This window comes from Scyliorhinus torazame, chromosome 6, assembly GCF_047496885.1.
Source record: "Scyliorhinus torazame isolate Kashiwa2021f chromosome 6, sScyTor2.1, whole genome shotgun sequence".
Lineage (NCBI taxonomy): Eukaryota > Metazoa > Chordata > Chondrichthyes > Carcharhiniformes > Scyliorhinidae > Scyliorhinus > Scyliorhinus torazame.
In genome coordinates, this window is record NC_092712.1 from 190091709 (window position 1) to 190112895 (window position 21187).

The 21187-nt window shown below is 45.0% G+C and overlaps 1 protein-coding gene across 4 annotated transcripts in view; it reads right to left on the bottom strand.

Annotated features, from left to right (window-relative positions):
- Positions 1-17210, bottom strand: part of LOC140425189 (transmembrane protein 196) — an 81021-nt gene extending 63811 nt beyond the window's left edge. For 2 of the 4 annotated variants that reach the window (XM_072509189.1, XM_072509188.1), the window contains exons 1-4: positions 16518-17210; positions 13441-13497; positions 11050-11304; positions 8532-8622 (exon numbers count right to left, since the gene is read on the bottom strand). In XM_072509189.1, the coding sequence (XP_072365290.1) occupies positions 8532-8622; positions 11050-11304; positions 13441-13497; positions 16518-16679 (565 nt within the window). In that variant the 5' untranslated portion in view covers positions 16680-17210. The remainder of the gene's footprint in view (positions 1-8531; positions 8623-11049; positions 11305-13440; positions 13498-16517) is intronic. The other 2 variants (XM_072509191.1, XM_072509192.1) reach the window with 2 other exon arrangements.
- Between the last annotated feature and the right edge of the window lie 3977 nt (positions 17211-21187).

The following is a 21187-nucleotide window of genomic DNA, read 5'->3' on the forward strand; positions in this document are numbered from 1 at the left end:
ATGGGGACTGGATGTGATTTGACTGAAGTGGTAGGATCGTGTAAAGTCGGACCACTCTTGGCTGTAGAAATATGGCCACTGTCACTCACTACTGTGAGTGGTATGCTGTGCCTGGCAAACGTCTCTTTTCAGGCTTTAATCATTGACTTGGACGTGAGGTCTGACAGTTTCACCACTTCCGGGTAGCTGGAGAAGTAGTCGACCAAGAGCACGTAATCACACCCATTTGCATGAAAGAGGTCTATCCCCACCTTGGACCACGGCGAAGTCACGATCTCTTGCTGTTGCAGTGTTTCCTTGGGCTGAGCTGGTTGAAACTTCTGGCTTGTTGTGCAGTTGAGGACCGTGTTGGCAATGTCCTGGCTGATGCCAGGCCAGTAGACTGCCTGCCGAGCTCTGCGTCAACATTTTCCGACCCCAAGGTTACCCTCATGGATCTGTCTGAGCACCATGGCTTGCATGCTTTGGGGAATGACGATTCTATCTAGTTTAAGAAGGATCCCCTCGACAACCGTTAACTCGTCCTTAACGTTGAAGAACTGGGGGCACTGCCCCTTTTGCCAGCCATGGGCAAGGTGTTGCATCACGCGCTGCAGTAGAGGATCTTTGGCAGTTTCTTCGTGTATCTGGACAACTCGTTCATCAGTGGCTGGGAGGTTGCTGCTACACAACTGCACCTGTGCCTCGATGTGGTGAATGAAGTCGCCCGGTTCACATGGCATGGTGATGGATCGGGATAGGGCATCCGCGACGATCAGCTCCTTGCCCGGTGTATAAACGAGTTCGAAGTCATATCGGCAGAATGAAGAAGAATCCGCTGCAGCCGAGGTGTCATGTCATTTAAATCCTTCTGGATTATGTGGACTAAAGGCCTGTGGTCTGTTTCCACCGTGAACTTCGGCAGACTGTATACGGAGTCATGAAACTTGACTATTCCTGTCAGGAGATCCAGACACTCTTTTTCGATCTGGGCATACTGTTGTTCGGTCGGAGTCATGGCCCTGGAGGCATATGCCACTGGAGCCCAGGACGAGGAGTCGTCTCGCTGGAGGAGCACCGCCCCAATGCAGTCCTAGCTTGCGTCTGTGGATATCTTGGTATCCTTGGTTGGGTCAAAGAACGCCAGTACTGGGGCTGTGGTGAGCTTCGCCTTCTGCTCAAGCAACTCCGCTTGATGTGCGGGAAGCCACTGGAACACTGTCGACTTTTTAACGAGATGCTGGAGGGCCGTGGTGTGGGATGCCATGTTAGGATTGAATTTTCCGAGAAAATCTACCATCCCGAGGAAGCGGAGGACCGCCCTTTTGTCCTCTGGTGTCTTCATGGCATTGATTGCCAGCACCTTGTCGGCGTCAGGTTGCACACCTTGCTGTGAAATGTGGTCACCTAAAAACTTGATAGCGGACCGCCCAAACGAGCATTTGGCCCTGTTGAGCTGGAGGCCATTTTCATGAATCCTCTGGAAACCCAGTTTGAGGCGAGCAATGTGATCCTCGGGCGTCATGGACCAAATGATCACGTCGTCCACATAGACTCGCACCCCCTCGATGCCCTCCATCATTTGCTCCATTATGCGATGAAATACTTCGGAAGCTGGTATGATACCAAAAGGCATGCGGTGGTAGCAATAACTGACAAACGGAGTGTTAAAACTGCACAGCTCCCGACTGGACTCGTCCAGCTGAATTTGCCAGAAGCCACGGGAGGTGTCCAGCTTGGTAAAGAATTTGGCGTGAGCCATCTCACAGGTCAATTCTTCACGCTTCGGGATCGGGTAATGCTCTCGCATAATGTTGCGATTCAGGTCTTTGGGATCAATGCAAATGCGGAGTTCGCCAGAGGGTTTCTTGACGCAGACCATGGAGCTGACCCAGTCTGTGGGTTCCGTGACCTTTGAGATGATGCCCTGGTCTTGGAGCTCTCGGAGCTGCGTTTTCAGACGATCCTTGAGAGGAGCCAGCATCTGGCGTGGTGCATGGATGACTGGGGTGGCATTCGGCTTGAGCAATGTCTTGTAGCGATATGGGAGTGTGCCCATCCCATCAAACAAACTGTGGTATTGTGTGAGAATGTCGTCTATCTCACCCTGGAGATTTGCATTGGGCGAGGCCGTCGCCGGTGTCGAGGACATGGCATGAACTCGCTGTACCAGATTTAGGAGTTTGCATGCGCGCGCACCGAGCAGAGATGTCTTGCCAGGCTGGACGATCTCGAATCTCAACGTCGCCTTGATTGCCTTTTGAGAGACACCTAGCTGTCACGGCCCACTGGCAGCTATGGCATTACCATTGTAGTCAAGGAGCTGGCAGGCTGGTGGAAGAATGCTAGGTTGGTGTCGGATGCTGTCGAAGTCCGACTGTGATATGAGGTTCGCAGACGCGCCAGGGTCCAATTTAAATCGGATGCGAGACTGGTTGTCTGTGATGACGGCACACCACTCGTCGTCAAGATCCACACTGAGGATCAAAAGGCAGTTGGCAGGCACGGTAGAGACCAACTCGCGTGTGGTGATGATGCCCACCCTATATGGAGACTCGAGGCAGTCAGCATTGGGGTCCGTTGGGCTGTCTGGATCAGAATCCTGCATGCCTTGTTGTACACAGCGGACACGTCTGCGCGCTGCAGCTGGGATTGCTGGCTGTTGTTCGGTGGAGCAGACCTGCAGAAGGCCGCGTAGTGGCCAGGCTTTCCACACTGTAGATATCGCCTGCCTTTGGCTGGACATTGCCGCTTTGAATGGGCGGAGCCACAATTCGAACACGTCATGACGCTGACGTCAGCACGTTCTGTGCGCCATCGCGCATTCGCAGTGCGGTCGGCCGTCGTTCGCGCATGCACCTCAGGGTCGTCGGCCTCATTGTCCTTGTGGCGCGCATGCGTGGGGACCCAAGAAACGCGCGCGAAGCGGCACTTTCCTCGATGCTCAGGCCTTGAATTTTCGCTATGGCCTGCACCCTTTCTGCCTCGTGGGAGGCCAGTTTTGAAGTTTCTGCCGCCCTGATGCGGGAGTAGCGATTTCTGGCATGCTCATGGGCGACGCACGTTTCGATGGCGATGGAGAGGGTCAACTGTTTGATTTTGAGGAGCTGCTCCCGCAGGGAGTCGGACTGGACCCAGAAAACGATCTGATCCCGGATCATGGAATCAGTCGTCGAGTCATAATTACATGACTGTGCTAGGATGTGGAGATGGGTCAAGAAGGATTGAAAAGGTTTATCCTTACCCTGAAGCCTCTGTTGGAAGATGTACTGTTCAAAGCTCTCATTCACCTCAATGTCGCAGTGGCTGTCGAATTTCAGCAGAACTGTTTTGAACTTTGTCTTGTCTTCGCCATGGGCAAACGTAAGCGAGTTATAAATGTGAATGGCGTGATCCCCCGCAGTCGACAGGAACAGCGCAATCTTTCTGGCATCCGATGCTGCCTCGAGGTCGGAGGCCTTGATGTACAGGAGAAACCTTTGTTTGAAGACTTTCCAATTGGCGCCGAGGTTGCCGGAGATCCGGAGTTGCGAAGGAGGCTGAATCCTTTCCATGTCGCTGGATGGCTGCTTGTTGGTCATTGCAGATGCACTCGAGGTAGGTTCGTTAGGATCAATAGCACTCTGGTACCATGATGTGTTAAGTAAATTGGCTCAACGTTGACTGCAACTGGATGCAGTGAAACTAGAAACAGGCTTCTGACACAGGAGATGGTCCAACACTGTTTTATTGAACTTCCTGATTGCTGTACATAGTCTGCTGTGAGTTGACACTCTATCAATCTAACTGATAACCTCCTACTGGCTTGACCAGACTAACTCTCTACCTCATGGTGATAGTGCTCACTGGCTTGTGCACTCTTACTATCTCAGTAGCTGTGTCCTGTAGAGAGAGGGAGAGTCTTAATGCCCTGTGTGCTTTATCGTGGTGATGGCCTGTCTGGTGATTGGTTGTTATGTGTCGTGTGTGTTCATTGGTTATCCTGTGTGTCAATCACTGCCTGTCTGCATCTCACTATTTACATGAGTGGATATTATGACACTGACCTGATACAGTTACTGTAATCTTCTAATATTTGGAGCAATCCTAACATATCTATATTTGAACAACTCTGATCAACTGTTTTATGTGCTCTTTATTACACTCCCAACTAAAATGGAACATTGATTTATAGTTCAAATGAAAAAGTGGAACTTAGATTAAAGCTGATCAATCATAACATTATTTCAATCTTCACATATTAACCCCTACAAGTTTCTTCTGATGTCCCTCGTCAATTTAAATCACCAGATGATGAGAATTAATTTTTGAACCTCCCTCAGACCAGATCCAGGGTTCGATTGTTCTGACTGAGGTTGGGCTAGAACTGGGCGGGAAACAATGGGTGGAATTCCCCCAAATTACCTGTGGTGGGTTTTGTGGTGGGCAGGCAAGGCAAATTTGGCAAGAGCCAAAAAGTCAGAAACTCGCCAACATACAATCTCCCAATGGTAGATAAATGGCGAGTCGGTCATACCGCTGGCCATTGGTGCGAACTCCATCTAATGAATGCTCATTAAAAGATCTGCCGGCCAGTGTCCCATCAAGCCTTCCAATCTTGTGACACGCCAGCGGGAAATCACCTCAGCATCAAACCCGACTGCTGAAAAATAGCGTGCACAAGGCTGTTCGCAAGAGAATTGGAGGTGAGTGAAACAAAACCTCTCTTCCATAGTGCTATGAAGTTCCTGATGCACTATTCACCACTCCGCTGGGGTAGATCGGTTCCTGCCCTCCATCTCCATGCCAAACTGGTCTTCACAGACAGCACTATGCTGCTGGACCCATGGACCTTCCTATGCCACCATCCCGGTTTGGCACTGCACCCAGGGTTGGGATCTCCAGGCCACAGTCCGGTGTCTATCTGGATTAGACTGTGCTACGACACTCATGTAGCCACTGCATCAAAGGTCCAACGTTGAACCAAAGGTGGGTACAAGTTGGAGAGTTGGGGGGGGGGGGCAGAGAGAGAGAGAGCCGGGGGGGGGGGGGGTGCGGTGTTGGTGGTGATGGGGGTCAATGAGACAGGAGGGTAGGGCACATAATAGCAGGCAGAAGGGAAAGGCTGAAGTAGACAAACAATGGAAGGCTAAGGGAAGCTCAATCAAGGGGAGGGGAACTGGACTCTGACAAGGCTGCACAAAAAGCTCACAAAGGGGTCATAGGGATACCACATTGTTTACTGGAAGGGGGTGGATGAAGCTTGGCTGTTGATAGGCCATGGTCACAAAATTCTATCGGGGCCAGAAACAGGCATGGAAATCACAATGCAGAAATAAACTATGCCCATTGCGTCAGGTGAATCAACCCACAATCTTTGTGCTGTCTGCAGATTGCAGAGTGCAGCCAGTGATACGCCCATTAGTGAGGGACTGCACATCTGAGCAGGGAATGCAAAAGCATGAGAGTCCAGCATGAGTACAGGATAGCCTATACAACTTAAAACCAGCTTCAGAATGGGAAGTGCATTTTAACTGGAACACTGTTCAGGAGTCATTCCAACTGAATTTATCCTGAGAAAGACAAGAATGGCATAATCATGTCTTTGTGTAGGCTCCAAGGTTTTCCAACGCAGCACAGGAGGCTTTGGCGCAGCCAATGGTCAGAAGTGGCTCTATCCATATGGGACTCGGAGACCTTCCAGGAAAATATTGCAAAGGCAATAGGAGAGCTGTGCAGTCATTGTCAGCAGTGTACTTCTGAGGACCTGGAAGCAATGTTGCAAGAAATCCAGTGACCTCAGACGAATGATAAAATGTTGGTGAATGTATGTTCAAATGCCATATCCTTACAATTGAACAACCAGCCTCACACACTGTTCAATGTGGGCAGCACGGTAGCACAGTGGTTAGCACTGTGGCTTCACAGCACCAGGGTCCCAGGTTCGATTCCCGGCCGGGTCACTGTCTGTGCGGAGTCTGCACGTTTTCCCCGTGTCTGCGTGGATTTCCTCCGGGTGCTCCGGTTTCCTCCCACAAGTCCCAAAAAATGTGCTTTAATGTAATTTGAACATTCTGAATTCTCCCTCTGTGTACCCGAACAGGCACCGGAATGTGGCGACGAGGGGCTTTTCACAGCAACGTCATTGCAATGTAAGCCTACTTGTGACAATAAAGATTATTATGTACCCAACCCCTTCATATACCTACCAACAATCTCTATCACCCACAAATTATGTCTCACATTCATAACTCACGTCATCCTCACACATTGCTGCAAGCCTCATAACCACATCCTACCTTGCATGTATTGCCAGCTAGTTAATCATTACAGGCACATTATCTAAACACCCTTGGGTGGGACTTTCCAACCTCTCCCCCCCACCCCCATGTGGTAGGTTTTCTGGCAATGGAGCTGGCTCTCAATTGGCTGCTGGTGGGATCTTCCCGTCCTGCTGAAGTCAATAACCATTTGCATTGCTCGTCAGCCGCAGTGATGGGGGACCCATCACAGGAAGTCGCTTTCGACAGGACCGGAAGACCCTGCTGGCAGGATGGGCTGAAGAATCCTGGTCATGGTCCCACACTCACTGACACACTTCGCTCTCTTACATGACACTGTGGCACTCGACTGCAGGTAGTAGCATATAACCACTGGGGCAAAGGTATAGCTGCATGTTCTCATGCCAGTGCAGGAGACAGTGCTCATCAACACTGGAGCAGTCATCACTGAGTCTGTGCCAGAGATGGGGTATTGAAGATGGCGATATGGTCATAACTATTCCTCTTTCTCACATCCCACTTCCTTCTCATCCCAGTGTTATGGGCCAGGGTTTAGAGAACTCCAAAGTGTATCATGGAGTTCACCTGACCCACAACTTTTAATAGATTTTGGTATGGGGAGCACACGGCCCACTCTACAGGTGTGGTGCAGCAGAAATGGAAAAGTATTTTTTAAAGCAAAACAATGTTTATTCTATGAACTCAAGTTAAACTTTTTGAAACATACAGTGAACATCTCAGCAACCATTAATTTGAATACAACCCCCAAAGAATACAACACTAAGTAATCCTTTAAGCTTTTCTTTTAACATCCATGAGACTTAAAACACCTTTTACCACAAGCACATCAGGTTAAAGTCACGACTGTTATTAGTTTTAAATTACCAGGATCGATTTACAGTCTTTAGATTACAGAGAGAGACTCTAATACACCGTCTGGCTGTGACTGCAGCTATCCAGCTCTGAAACGAAACTAAAACACACCCTGCAGCAAACAGCCTAAAACGAAAGTAAAAAGCTGACAGACAGCCCAGCTCCACCCACTCTCTGACATCACTGCAGTAGTAAACACCCATTCCTTAAAGGTACTCTCACGACAGATATTTATATACACACCCATTTATGAACACACATTTCTTAAAGGTACTCTCACATGACACCAGAATCTCTTTTTATACATAAGCTGCAGATGGTGTTAGCATGCATCCCTTCCCTTCACTGCAGCCCATATTTGTGCCTTCCTCTTTTCATATACTGAGGAACTGCAACCTGGTCAGGCAGGAGCACAGCAACAAAATATGGGAGAGAAAAGACTGATGAAGATAATATAGTGTTACTCATTCTTACGCTCACAGCTACCAGCTCACATAATGACACTGCCACAAACTGTATGGGCTAGTTTAGAAGTGGGACCTGTACATGGTGAGACACTTGGCATGAATGGGAAGCAGCCCAAGCAGGGGTAAAGGAGAGCACAGATGCCAGCTTGCTGGAGGATGAAGTTACACACAAGATCTGCTGCAGAAGACTCACATTAACATTTTGATGGGCTGACACAAGAAAAAGGCTGATGGGTATGCAGAATGAATTGCCTTGTGCATTAACGGTTGAGCCACGTGGCCTGCAGTCACTGTCAAGGAGCTTGGATGAGTTCAGCCCCATCCTTGTACACAGCTTTTCACGGAGATTATACCCATCTTTTCCACCTCCAGCAACACACCTGTGGACCTCACCATGATGCAGTGTCCAATCGTCAATGCCTTAGCTTCCACCGTGGCACAGGCAGAAGACACCCAACATCAGAGTGTTGCAGTGGAACCTCAGTCTGAATCATGCAAGGTCAGTTTGTTGCCATGCAGTCTCAGACACCCTGCCATCACAGCTGGATTAACTAATTTTCATAGGGGCTTGCAGCAGCTCATTGCAGTCCAGTAACCCGTCCTCCAACAGATTATTAGGATCATTGAGATGTTGCCCTGGGTGAGTGCAATGGTTCTGTATGGTATGAATCTGCTCTCTCTCAGGATTACAGCATTCATCCTCAGTGAGCCAGACAGCCCAGATTGCTGCTGTCCATGCCAAGATGTTGCAGTCTGAAGTTGGGCCTTCTTGGGCCAGAGCTGCCCAAGGTCATCCTGCAAGGCCATCTGCAGTCTCCCTCCAGAGAAAGTCAGCAGATTCCACCAACCATGCTGCAACCACTGTGTGTAGCACTGCAGAGGATCACAAGGACAGGCAAAAGCACATGAAAGACAAGCACTAAGGGAATGTGCAAGGATGATTAGTTACTACCTTGTATAGAATATTGGATGGTTTCTTGGATAAAGTTGGTTTGGAGTGCTTGTTTTGTTGTGGATTTTATTTCAGCATTGTGGTTAAAAACCTGCAAGAGAAGAAAGGTAATGTGTGGGACTACTGATGAATGGGGAATTAGGATTGTGTTTACTGGAACTGTGATGAGATGGGCCAATCATGAACAGCCTGGCTGGAAAGAAAAGTTGTGTTGATTGCGTCCTCCTGATTCTCCAACTTCTGTGTTCTTACGATGGCAAAGTTGTGTAGGTTGCTGCAGACTTCAATGAATTGTGAGACACATCCTGTAGAATGCTGCAGGGTGCCTCTCCAAAGTGATCCAGGCACCAGGAATGCTATTTTAATATTGCAATGGTCTGTTCAATTACATTTCTTATGATAGCCTGGCTCCCCTATCACCAATCCTGCTCCCATGAGATTTGGGGTCCACACTAGGGTCATGAACCAAGTGATTAGCAGGTAGCTCCTGTCAAGCTCCTGGCTTCTAATGGTGCTGATGGTACAATAGATGGGCGCAGAATAAACCATCCTGACTGTTGCTAGAATATATAGAACATAGAATTCCTACAGTGTAGAAGGAGGCAATTCGGTCCATTTAGTTGGCACCAACCCTATCCCCGCCACACCATATACCCACCTAACCTGCACATCCCTGGACACTAAGGGGCAATTTTTTAGTATGGCCAATCTACCTAACCTGCACATTTTTGGACAGTGGGAGGCAACCGGAGCACCCGGAGGAAATCCATGCAGACATGGGGAGAAAGTGCAAACTCCACACAGTCATCAAAGGCCGGAATGAAACCCAGGTCCCTGGAGCTGTGCGGCAGCAGAACTAACCACTGTACCACTGTGTCTCCCATAACTGAGCATTAATACCGGGCATTAAGCTGCATGATGTGCTGAACATGGTCACCCACCAACTGGAAATTAAAGGAGTGATTATTATAAACTAAAGGAGTCTATTATAGATTAGCAAATAGTGAATATGGGATGTTGAAAATGTAATCTGCTGCAGTCTGGAAGGATGCCGACACAAAAGGGTTCATGGCCACGGTCACTTCACAGCCATTGGAATTACTATCCTCACATTGCTATTGCAGGTCTGATGCAAGAAGTGGTATATTTCAGCAAGCACCTTTTCATGAAACGGAGATGGAGCACACACCATTCCAATTCAAGGCTGAGCTATGAGAAATGCTCCTTGACAACTCTTATGGCCTCTTGCTGAGAGCCCTTCACCCTGATTTCTCTTTCTTTTTTGAGCAGCTTATTCTCCTCTCTGTTGACCAGTTCAATTCTCCCTGTCATACTACTGGCCAAGGGGTAAAGAAATCACAACATCCATCATTGGGCGCTGTGTGGGAGCAGAAGTGAGAAGCAAGGTCATTATCACATGCCATACCACTTTGGGCAGTCTTTGCTAACTTTAAACATCAGTTAAATAACACCTGTTATTCAGCAACCACCAGAAAAAAATCAACCAGCAACTAATCTGAAAGTGGTTGATTATTTCTTTAAATGGCACTGATGGTGATGGGGTGTGGTTCCTTCCTGCTGCCCGACACGTGTTCAGCTGTGCAAGGTTAAGAGAGGGTGCTAGCTGGAAGACTGAGTTTGAAAATGGCATTACTGATGGCAAATCAGCAATAAATGCTGATCAACATTGCAATCTGCACATGCTCCTCATGCCTGCACCAATGGCCTGTGCAAAATGACATCCATGCAGATGCCTTTTTGAATGTGAAATGGCACCGGTGGTGCTGAAAATACTACACAATCAAATGTTGTGGCCTATACATTTTAAGAGGAAACGGAGGCCAAGGGGTAAAGAAATCACAGCATCCATCATTTGGGAAGTACCACAGTTTGGGAATTCTGTTAATTTTGAGTAGGAGACAGAAATACATCATAGTGGTGAAGGAAGTGGCAGAAGCTTATACATCTGCCTGTTGACTATCAGTAGAGGTATAAATGCTGAAAGCTAACCCAAAAACCAAAGAAAGAGAACAGAACCTAAAAATTGGGAACAACAGGAATAAAAATGGTTCATATAGATGAATGCTATTTGATTTGATTCGCAACAAAAGGACAGCAAGTGGGATTAAGACACAGGTATAAGCACAATGAACTGAATGGTGTCTTTCATGCTCTACTATTCAATGACTCTATGACTGGTTTACTGTAATGGTACTGCTTTGCTACAACCAGAAAATGCTGGATTTAATGGATTTAACTGGAAGGACCTTATACACACACTTGCTGTTTTTAAATATAGTTTATATAATTACAATAATGATATAAAATGGACAATATAAAATAACATTAAATTCCTATAAACATGGTTGAATTGAAATGTTTAGGGATGAGCATTCCAAAGTCAAGTACAATTTTCCAACTTATGAACCCACCAACTTATTACAGCGAGGAGGAAGCAAAAATAAATGTTCGTAAAATGTATGTATATCAAATATTCTCAATTGCAAATCTTACATACTTTGTCTGTCATTTCGTGGGAATGATGCATTGAGTGGTCTCTTTCCAGGAACATCCTCTGTTGCTCGTTGCTGGCAAGGCGACAGGTGAGCCAGGCAGAGAGAGTGCAGCCCACAATGCCCAGGCATGCCATTGACATGGAAGCGATATGTATGGGGAAAGTGACTGCTCTCTTTTTTGGTACTGCCCGCAGAAACTGAAAATTTAATATTCCGCCGATCAGTCCACAGATACAACAGGCAGAAAATAATATCATCTGGCAGGAGACAGGAATAATTAAAATCAGTCTCCATATCAGCAAACTAGAAATAAAATTAGAAGGCAAAGTAGAAAGTCCACTATTTGATATTATAAATAAATATTTAACGCAAGCTTTTTTTAAATTAAGCAGGATTATTTTATTTTAAACGGTTACAACTGTTCATTCTCTCGCCCGCAAGTCCCTTCTGCTTTTATGACATTTGTGGCTACAGAAGAATCCCCTTCAATAAACTTGATCAGAAACTTCCCAATGGAATAGATGCCAGTCCCATTTGAAGCATCAGTCTTGTCAGCAGGTGATTTTCTCTGTCTATGAGATGGTTTTCTGATTCCAGGAACCGTTATGTAAAAATAATCTAAATAAACCACTGCTCATAATAATAAGATTACACAGTACATTTCCCAAAATGGAAGTACAACGCAACTGCATTTGAATAGATTTTTGATCATAATATCTACCCAATTCGGGCAAAATGAAATTATATCAGGTTATACACATCTTTCATTCTTTTTCCTGGACAGAGGGAATGTAGACCACATGGATACAGTTTAGTTAGTTCGCATCATTATACGTGTTATTTTTATGTGAAATTCAGTATGTTTTAGTGTAATTTTTATTTTATTAAAAATCAATTTGCTTTACATGCATTTACTGAGAGACCGTATCAGTTGTGTCGGGTAAGTAACCTATAATTTTATTGAAGTTTAATTATTAACTGTCCCAACCACCCAAAATTTAACATCTGTAACATTATTCAAAGAAATACTTTCACAGGGAATGAGTTTGGAAAATTAAAGATAGAGTAGACAGTTTTAGATAGAGTAGACAGAGACCTTTTCCCCGGGTGGAACAAACCATTACAAGGGGACATAAATTTAAGGTGAAAGGTGGAAGATATAGGAGGGATATCAGAGGTAGGTTCTTTACCCAGAGAATAGTGGGGGCATGGAATGCACTGCCTGTGGAAGTAGTTGAGTCGGAAACATTAGGGACCTTCAAGCAGCTATTGGATAGGTACATGGGTTACGGTAAAATGATATAGTGTAGATTTATTTGTTCTTAAGGGCAGCACGGTAGCATTGTGGATAGCACAATTGCTTCACAGCTCCAGGGTCCCAGGTTCGATTCCGGCTTGGATCACTGTCTGTGCGGAGTCTGCACATCCTCACCGTGTCTGCGTGGGTTTCCTCCGGGTGCTCCGGTTTCCTCCCACAGTCCAAAGATGTGTAGGTTAGGTGGATTGGCCATGATAAATTGCCCTTAGTGTCCAAAATTGCCCTTGGTGTTGGGTGGAGGTGTTGAGTTTGGGTAGGGTGCTCTTTCCAAGAGCTGGTGCAGACTCAAAGGGCCAAATGGCCTCCTTCTGCACTGTAAATTCAATGATAATCTATGATTAATCTAGGTCAAAGGTTCGGCACAACATCGTGGGCCGAAGGGCCTGTTCTGTGCTGTATTTTCTATGTTCTATGTTAAAGTATCAAATGCAGTATTTGCAGTATAATAATTTTTGAAAGAGCACAACTATTATCTATTATATATCATGAATGTGATAGCATTGCTGCCATCACTTGAGTAAAATAATATTAGTTGGCTCCTATATAGCTATTCAATGGTGATTAAAGTGATTTTTAATTCAGTATCAAGGGCCTCGGCTTATATATTTGGTGTTTATTTAAAATCTCCAAATATTGAGAATTCACTTGCTAGATGGTTTACATTTGCTGCAAACAGCATATTGTCGGAGCCTTATAGAAAGCAAGCATAAACAGGAATCAGAATGCAGCAGAAAAACTGTAATATATTTTTTGCCTTCTTTTCACTTTTCAGTGAAATAAATTACAATGCCAAAGCAGCGCCTTTGTTTCTTTATGAAAATCTAAATTCCATATCAAAAGTTGGACTAGTCAATTGCTACAATTACACAATGCAAAAGCATTTTTTCCAGGAATTATTCAATGTGTGGAAAGGGAGTGAATAAGAAGGAGTGCATGTTTATTAGCCACTTTGCATATGCTGTGGAGAAAATGTAACAGTGGTGAGGGGGAAATAATGATGTGATGGCTGTTGACATTTGTGGTATTTGGAGGACTGGTGTTTGGTGTTGGATGTTCGAAAAATAAAAGCACTCACTATGCGACCTGATTTCTTTTTGGCGCACACAATTCCACATATTCCACAGATTAAAAACTAGAAAGAGGAAAAGACGTATTAGTTTTTAAATATCTTCCAAGTTTTTGTATTGCTGCCATTCTGAATATAATTTCTCATTGTATTCTCTGTAAGAATACATTGCAGCAATTAGTCCCTACCGAATACCTTAAACTTAGCACAGCAAAATTCACTGTTCTTTAATGTAAGTTTTGTTTTATTATAAGGACTATTGCACTAGAATTGCTTATTCCTGCCCAGCAAGTGAAAAATGTGTTTTGCATAAAGTAGAATCCATCCTAATTTCAATATTCGGCAATTAGCACATTATATTATATGGTTACATATTCAATAAGGACTAATTACTATGATACATCCTCACAAAGCACAACAGGGCATATATATCCGGTTAAGATAACCTATCAAGTGTAGTGGAGCTGTTTGACATAACTGTTGTTTGTATACCAGGTCTGCGCTTGATAAAAACATAACTATTCACTTCTGTCACTTTAGTTACCTGTTTTAGCACGCAGTTTCCAAGGCTGTCAAATGGTAATATGTGGGGCTGAAATTTCCCGGAGCCATGGTGGTGGGCTTACTGGTTGAAGGGCTGGGGGAGGGGCCTGCTGGAAATGTTCCACCTCGTTATTCCACTGCTGGGAAAGTTTCCCAGGATCATCTGTCCTCGTTTGTGACATTTCTGATATTTGCTGCCTGCCCCATCACAAGAGGAGTTCACCCGGTCCATGGAACAGGCGCTGGGAGACTATCTGAGCTGTAGGCTCCAATACGCAAAGGACCCAGCAGCAGGACAGCTCTATGGCCCAGATGTTCCCGCCGGATAGGCTTCCCTCCTAATCCGGGGGCCGTACTGAGATGACCCCTCCAGATTTCTCAATTAAACTGACACCTCGATGGCCCCTCCATGTTGAGGCGCCCTTGCAGCACCCAAGCTGCCCACTCTCCTGATTGGGATGGTGAGGATCCAGAGCTGTCAGCCCTCTGGACGGGGTGTAGGCAGCAAACCATCCTTAATAGACTGGTGAGCATAGAGACAGCAAAATAGGAGAGCAGCTCCGGGAAGATTGCCCCACTAACCTCGATCCAGGAAAGTGCAGGTTCAGGATCTCCAATCGGTCCCAATGTTGAGATCCCGAATCCCACAGGAAAATCAAGCCCTTTAGTCCTGGAATTGATTCTCAGTCTGGAGCATGGGGGCTGCGAGCGGCCCTTGGAAAAGCTGTGACACCTTAAATTTTAACACATGAAAGATGTCAGGCTTAACAATACTCATCGTGGATGGGTACCAACCCCAGCATTTGTGGCACAGTGTAACTGCACCCCTCGATAGAAGCAAGTGACTGCAGTTCCTATCGGTCAGGCGCTGAGAATAAACATTTTAAATCCATTAAATCCATTGGGGCAGCACAGTAGCATTGTGGATAGCACAATTGCTTCACAGCTCCAGGGTCCCAGGTTCGATTCCGGCTTGGGTCACTGTCTGTGCGGAGTCTGCACATCCTCCCCGTGTGTGCGTGGGTTTCCTCCGGGTGCTCCGGTTTCCTCCCACAGTCCAAAGATGTGCAGGTTAGGTGGATTGGCCATGATAAATTGCCCTTAGTGTCCAAAATTGCCCTTAGTGTTGGGTGGGGTTATGGGTTATGGGGATAGGGTGGAGGTGTTGACCTTGGGTAGGGTGCTCTTTCCAAGAGCCGGAGCAGACTCGATGGGCCAAATGGCCTCCTTCTGCACTGTAAAAAAAAATCTATGATAATCTAAAAATCTATGACACATCCGCCTTTCTGTCTTGAAACTGTCCTTCTCCACCCCCAGTGATAATTAAACAGGACACAACTGTCCCGACAAAATACATGGAAAATCCATCAGCCCCACTAGAAATCTCAGCCCTCCCCAAAGAAAGATTGTAATTGAAACGAAATTGGCCCAAAATGTAATAATCAGATCCATGAAGCAATTGACATTCTGGTCAATGGATTAATCCAGCACAGGCTGGATAACATGGAATCCTGTCCATTGGAGAATAAAAGCAAAAATATTGCAGAGGCTGAAAACCTGAAATTAAAACAGAAAAATGCCGGAGACACTTAGCGCGTCTGTATCTGTGGAGAAAAACATTTGTGGTGACCCCACTCATGCGTTACAGCTCACTTGCTGTTGAAATAAGTTTCCTTTGCAGGTCAGTGAGGATTTCAACCCGGGGACTCTGCTCAGCAGAGAGATGAATTCCCTACTCCCTCTCCAACCCGGTTTCGAACAATTTTGCCCGAAAGATTCGTGTCAATTTGGTTAGAGGTTTAAAAGTAAAACAACTGAAATGTTAGTCCCGAGGCGGCTTCCGACTTTTTCCAGATGTTTAAGACGTAAAAAAAATAATAAATGGTCATTCATGTGAATCCAACTAGGCGCGGGCAAAAGTTTACCAGACAGCAACCATCAACAAACAACAGTTTTCAACCCAGACATCATTCGAGATGTCCCCAGCCAACATAACGGTACTTGTGGCCTGGCGGGAGAGGTTGTGCTAACTACACAAGACCGTTCCAGGTTGTTTTCAGGTGGTTGTCCCAGGCAGGACCCACATTTGCCATTTCTTTGCAGCATTAGTCAAACACTGCAAATACAATCCTTCTGTTCGTCTGCACCAGTTTCAACTCATTTCTGACTTGCACTGACAGGAGACTGCCGGAGAGTACCGCTCCGTTTTACATTGACATTTACACAGTGCATGACATTTGTAGCAGCCACTTTTGAAATTATACAATGCCATTTATTTTTACATAACAAAATAAACGCCCCGCCCCCCCCAAGATTGGTTGAACTTAGGAAGTGGAATGCAATGCAAACACGTGGTTGACAACTCGATTTGACCACCCTCTTTCCAAATTCATATTCGCTCTAATTTCTTTTCAGAGTTCAAACTTAACAGCCCATCGTTCCCGTCTGACGACCCCTGATACAAACCCGAGGACCGTGCAACATAAAACACCGAGGCTAAAAGCAAATGCAAGAAATCCAAGGGAAAACAGTTTGCAACGTACACAAACCCCGCTCCATACCGGTGAAGAGTCCCCGAGCTGGTGTTGGAGGGCCCGGTTCCTCCCGATGCTGACTGCGCCCAGAGTCACGCTGGTGATACCGAAGCCTATTTCCAACGCTGAGAGCACGAAGAGACAGGCAATGATCTGACTCCTGGTACACATGATGCTCCCACCAGCATTCTCTCGAGAAACACCAACCAACAAGCCTGACACACAGTTGAAAGTAAAAAATCCTTTTTTAAACTATATATATCTTTAAAAAGCATTCACTGGTCTTACGCTCCCTCGTCTGCTGGAAGGAAAGTATGTCCAGCTGGAATAAGTAATATCATCCTGTCATGGTGAAGTACAAGCAGTCTTGCTGCTGTGGGAGACTGCTCCGTTATTCACTCTGTTCGGGCAAATCACTAGTCTTTCGCATTGCAACTGTGACCTCACAGCTACTTAGACACAGGCAGCCTTTCGATCCGAACAGCCTGTAAGATAACAACCGCAGCCACTGCCTCCTTTCCTAAACTACTCTGACTGAAGCCAGCTCATAAGCTGAGGCTTTAACGCGATCAGGGCTGTGATCGGGTTGGAGAGATGCGAAGCTGAGCAATAGCAGAACTCTGCTAAAACGGCGAACATGCACGTTTATTCAAAAGAAAGAACACATTCCCTACACTAAACCTTTCTGGGTCGAACCATGAATGTTGGGAACCTATTGTTCTCCCCCGCGCTGAACTTCTGCTCCCGTGTTCTGTTGTTAACATAAAGATTCTTCACTTCTACCCCTGTACCATCAACTGCCTCTATAATAACACCCCTCTGCCCACCTCAGCTCAGTCGCTATTCAAACTGTCATCCAGGTCTTCGTCACCTCCAGACTCCACGAATTCAATTGACTCCTGGTTGGTCTCTCCTTCACCCTTGTAAAATCCCAAATCCCCCTATCCACATCTTAACTGTCACAGCTCCTTGTTCACTGGGATTCAGCATTCAGCCCCTTGGCAAGAGGCAGCCCACTACCTCTATTCTTGCTGACCTACGTTGCCTCCTGGTTCCCTTAGATCCTCAAACTTAAAATCCCTATTAAATTCAGTTGTGCCTTTGACTTTCTATCCTCCAGCGCTAGAATCATTCCATCCCAACCTCTGTTTCTCCAACTTTGGCCTCTTGTGCATCAACCCCTCATCACTGGTGATCAGCCATCCAATCACCGCAGTCTAAAAATCTCAATGCCAAACCTCTGTGCCTCTTGGCCTTCCTTCTTTAAGGTCCATTTTAACACACCTGTTTGACAAAGTATTCTCGAATACCTCTTCCTCTAACTTGGCATTATTTTTTCCCAGGCTGTGCTTCAGAGATGCACCTTGGAACGTTTTATCTACATTTTAAATGCAATAAAAAAAACAGAACATTTTGGAAGTACTCATCAGGCTGGGCATTGACCTGTAACATTTCATTATATTTGTTCCTCTCTCCACATATGTTGCCTGACCTGCTGTGCTTCTTTTCCATCATTTTGTTTTTATTTCAGATTTCCTGCATCTACAGTATTTTACTTTTGCATTACTATATACATTTAACGTGTTGTTACAATTGCTTTAATGAACATCATTAACCTGCCAATGACAGTCTTCTGACACACAGGAATTTATTCCTTGATCCCTGAACAGAGTGAAATCATTTGCGCCAAGTATGTATCCCTTGTCAATTTGTCTTCACAAGCTGAGACTCAATTCTGGCTATTTCAGCTTTGTCATTGCTGGGGATCTTTGAGCTGCAATTTAATGTTAAGAATAACATAGATGTTCCTTATTAGAAGTTGACTAGTTTTTAAGATGTATCAACAATAACATTGTCCAAATTTCATAATGATAGATCATATTACCATGACTACAAAATAGAATTTGATTTTAGTTTGCTGTCTATCATGTTTTTGACCCAATTATCTTTTTCCATGTCTGCTGAAAGCAACAATGATCTTCCTTATCATAGAATTTTTTTATCATAGAATTTTACAGTGCAGAAGGAGGCCATTCGGCCCATCGAGTCTGCACCGGCTCTTGGAGAAGAGCACCCTACCCAAGGTCAACACCTCCACACCCTATCCCCATAACCCAGTAACTCCACCCAACACTAAGGGCAATTTTGGACACTAAGGGCAATTTATCATGGCCAATCCACCTAACCTGCACATCTTTGGACTGTGGGAGGAAACCGGAGCACCCGGAGGAAACCCACGCACACACGGAATCGAACCTGGGACCCTGGAGCTGTGAAGCAATTGTGCTATCCACAATGCTACCGTGCTGCCCATTATAGTCTATCACTCAATATTGTGATGTTCATTTACATAAACATTACTATATTTTCTGCATTAGTGAAGGTGAAGAAGTGCACAAGCAACTAGTATTAATGAAAAGACGTTATTCTTAAAAGGGAAGTGACTATTAAATTGGCGGCATTGAGAAATTGAAAAAATGCTCAGATGCATTAGAGTACATTATCCAATGAGTAAAGTGCTCTTCTGTATTGGACTATATGATATTCAGCTTTGACTGTCAATTTTCCCCCGTGCTTTAACCTTTTGATTGAATAACAGATGTCTATTACCCTGCTTTTAAGCTTGACCAAGTGTCTTTTAATTACTTTAAAGGTTTTAATGTAGTCTACGCCAGAGGTTTTGCTTATACTGCTGTGCAATTGAATCCTATTATGAGTACTTGACTGAGTTTGAAACCCATTAATGGATTCAATTCAGCAGGGATGATTGACACAGTTGTCAAGGGGACTGAGTTTATTTATGTTGCCAGTTTTCTGACCACTAAATGGGATAATGTTTTTTTAAAGTAGTTTGTGAATGGTGTTGGGTTATGAATGGTGTTGGGTTTTGAATGGTGTTAGGGAGCATCACACACATCAAAGAGCTGGGCTAATGTCCCAACGAAGAGAAGTGGACTTCTAATCTGGCTGCCTTGGTAGCCACTTGCCTCCATCTTGTTTTATAACCTAATGGCTCCAACTCCAGCCTGATGGTGAGATGGGAGAGGACGATGAGTCGGCACAGCCAGTCAAGAGTTGGGATAGCATTGCATTGTCTGGAAATGACCCAAGTCTTGATTCCCATCACAAAGAAGAAAATCCAACCCCATGATATATTGAACAGCTTTCTTCATCACAGAAGTTGATGTCTACCCCCTTATATTTAGTGGTTCCATGGAATATAGCCACATTGAAAGTTGGGATATAGGATAGAATTTAATCATGCTTCAAAGACTTTGTACTTATTTGTGGATGTGACTCAGAAATAGAATCCAAAGGAATTTAGAAAATGACGTTAGTAAATTGTATTTTTTAAAAATGGGACAAACCTCAAATTAAACTGTCTAGGAAAATCTGGAATTTAGACTAGCTGGTTTCCTTCAGTATAATTATTGCCAGTAATGTAAGTTATTTGCATAGGTAGCAACTCACATCTTGAAATTATAAATGATAAATGGCAATTTAACAGGAGCAACTTTTCAATCTGTTACATATCCGTACATTTTTGTCAGAGAAGACTCAAAATAAATGAAATGAAAGAAACTCTTAATTTCTATTTTTTGGAGGCAATGATTTTGTATGAGGTTTCTTGAAGATACGGAAATGGTTATTTTTAGCCAGGATCTGTTCCTAGCACACTTTGATGCCTGCATCATGTGGATGAACTTAACATTGCAGGCAAGTGAGATGAGATTGGTGAGATTTGGATGGAAGTTGTCATTCTCCCAGTTACACTTCTTCCATTCCAGCATGGAGTAGAAATTGCGATCAATGGAAGAGGAGCCCATCGACACTACAGGTGAATTTTCATAGTATCAATAACTCTAGCCCACAGCGTTCTTTGTACTTTTGTGCAGAAAATACAGCCCAAGGAATTCTATTTGCTGAATCTTCAAGGAAATTTACTGCCATGAACAAACAATAACCGAAAGAATGATGTTCGCGCCTTATTTATTTCAGTGCAAGAAATAATAAACATTGTGACTTTCTAACTTTTAAGAAATAATATTCCTGTTCTTCACTGAAACACACCATCACTTAAAAAGACAGAATTACACCTGAAAAGTAGCCATAGGATAATTTCCTCCATGTATAGAACCTTAGTTAGGCCACACTTGGAGTATAGTGTTCAATTCTGGTCGCCACACTACCAGAAGGATGTGGAGGCTTTAGAGAGGGTGCAGAAGAGATTTACCAGAATGTTGCCTGGTATGGAGGGCATAAGCTATGAGGAGCGATTGAATAAACTCGGTTTGTTCTCACTGGAACGAAGGAGGTTGAGGGGCGACCTGATAGAGGTATACAAAATTATGAGGGGCATAGACAGAGTGGATAGTCAGAGGCTTTTCCCCAGGGTAGAGGGGTCAATTACTAGGGGGCATAGGTTTAAGGTGAGAGGGGCAAAGTTTAGAGTAGATGTACGAGGCAAGTTTTTTACGCAGAGGGTAGTGGGTGCCTGGAACTCACTACCGGAGGAGGTAGTGGAGGCAGGGACGATAGGGACATTTAAGGGGCATCTTGACAAATATATGAATAGGATGGGAATAGAAGGATACGGACCCAGGAAGTGTAGAAGATTGTAGTTTAGTCGGGCAGTATGGTCGGCACGGGCTTGGAGGGCCGAAGGGCCTGTTCCTGTG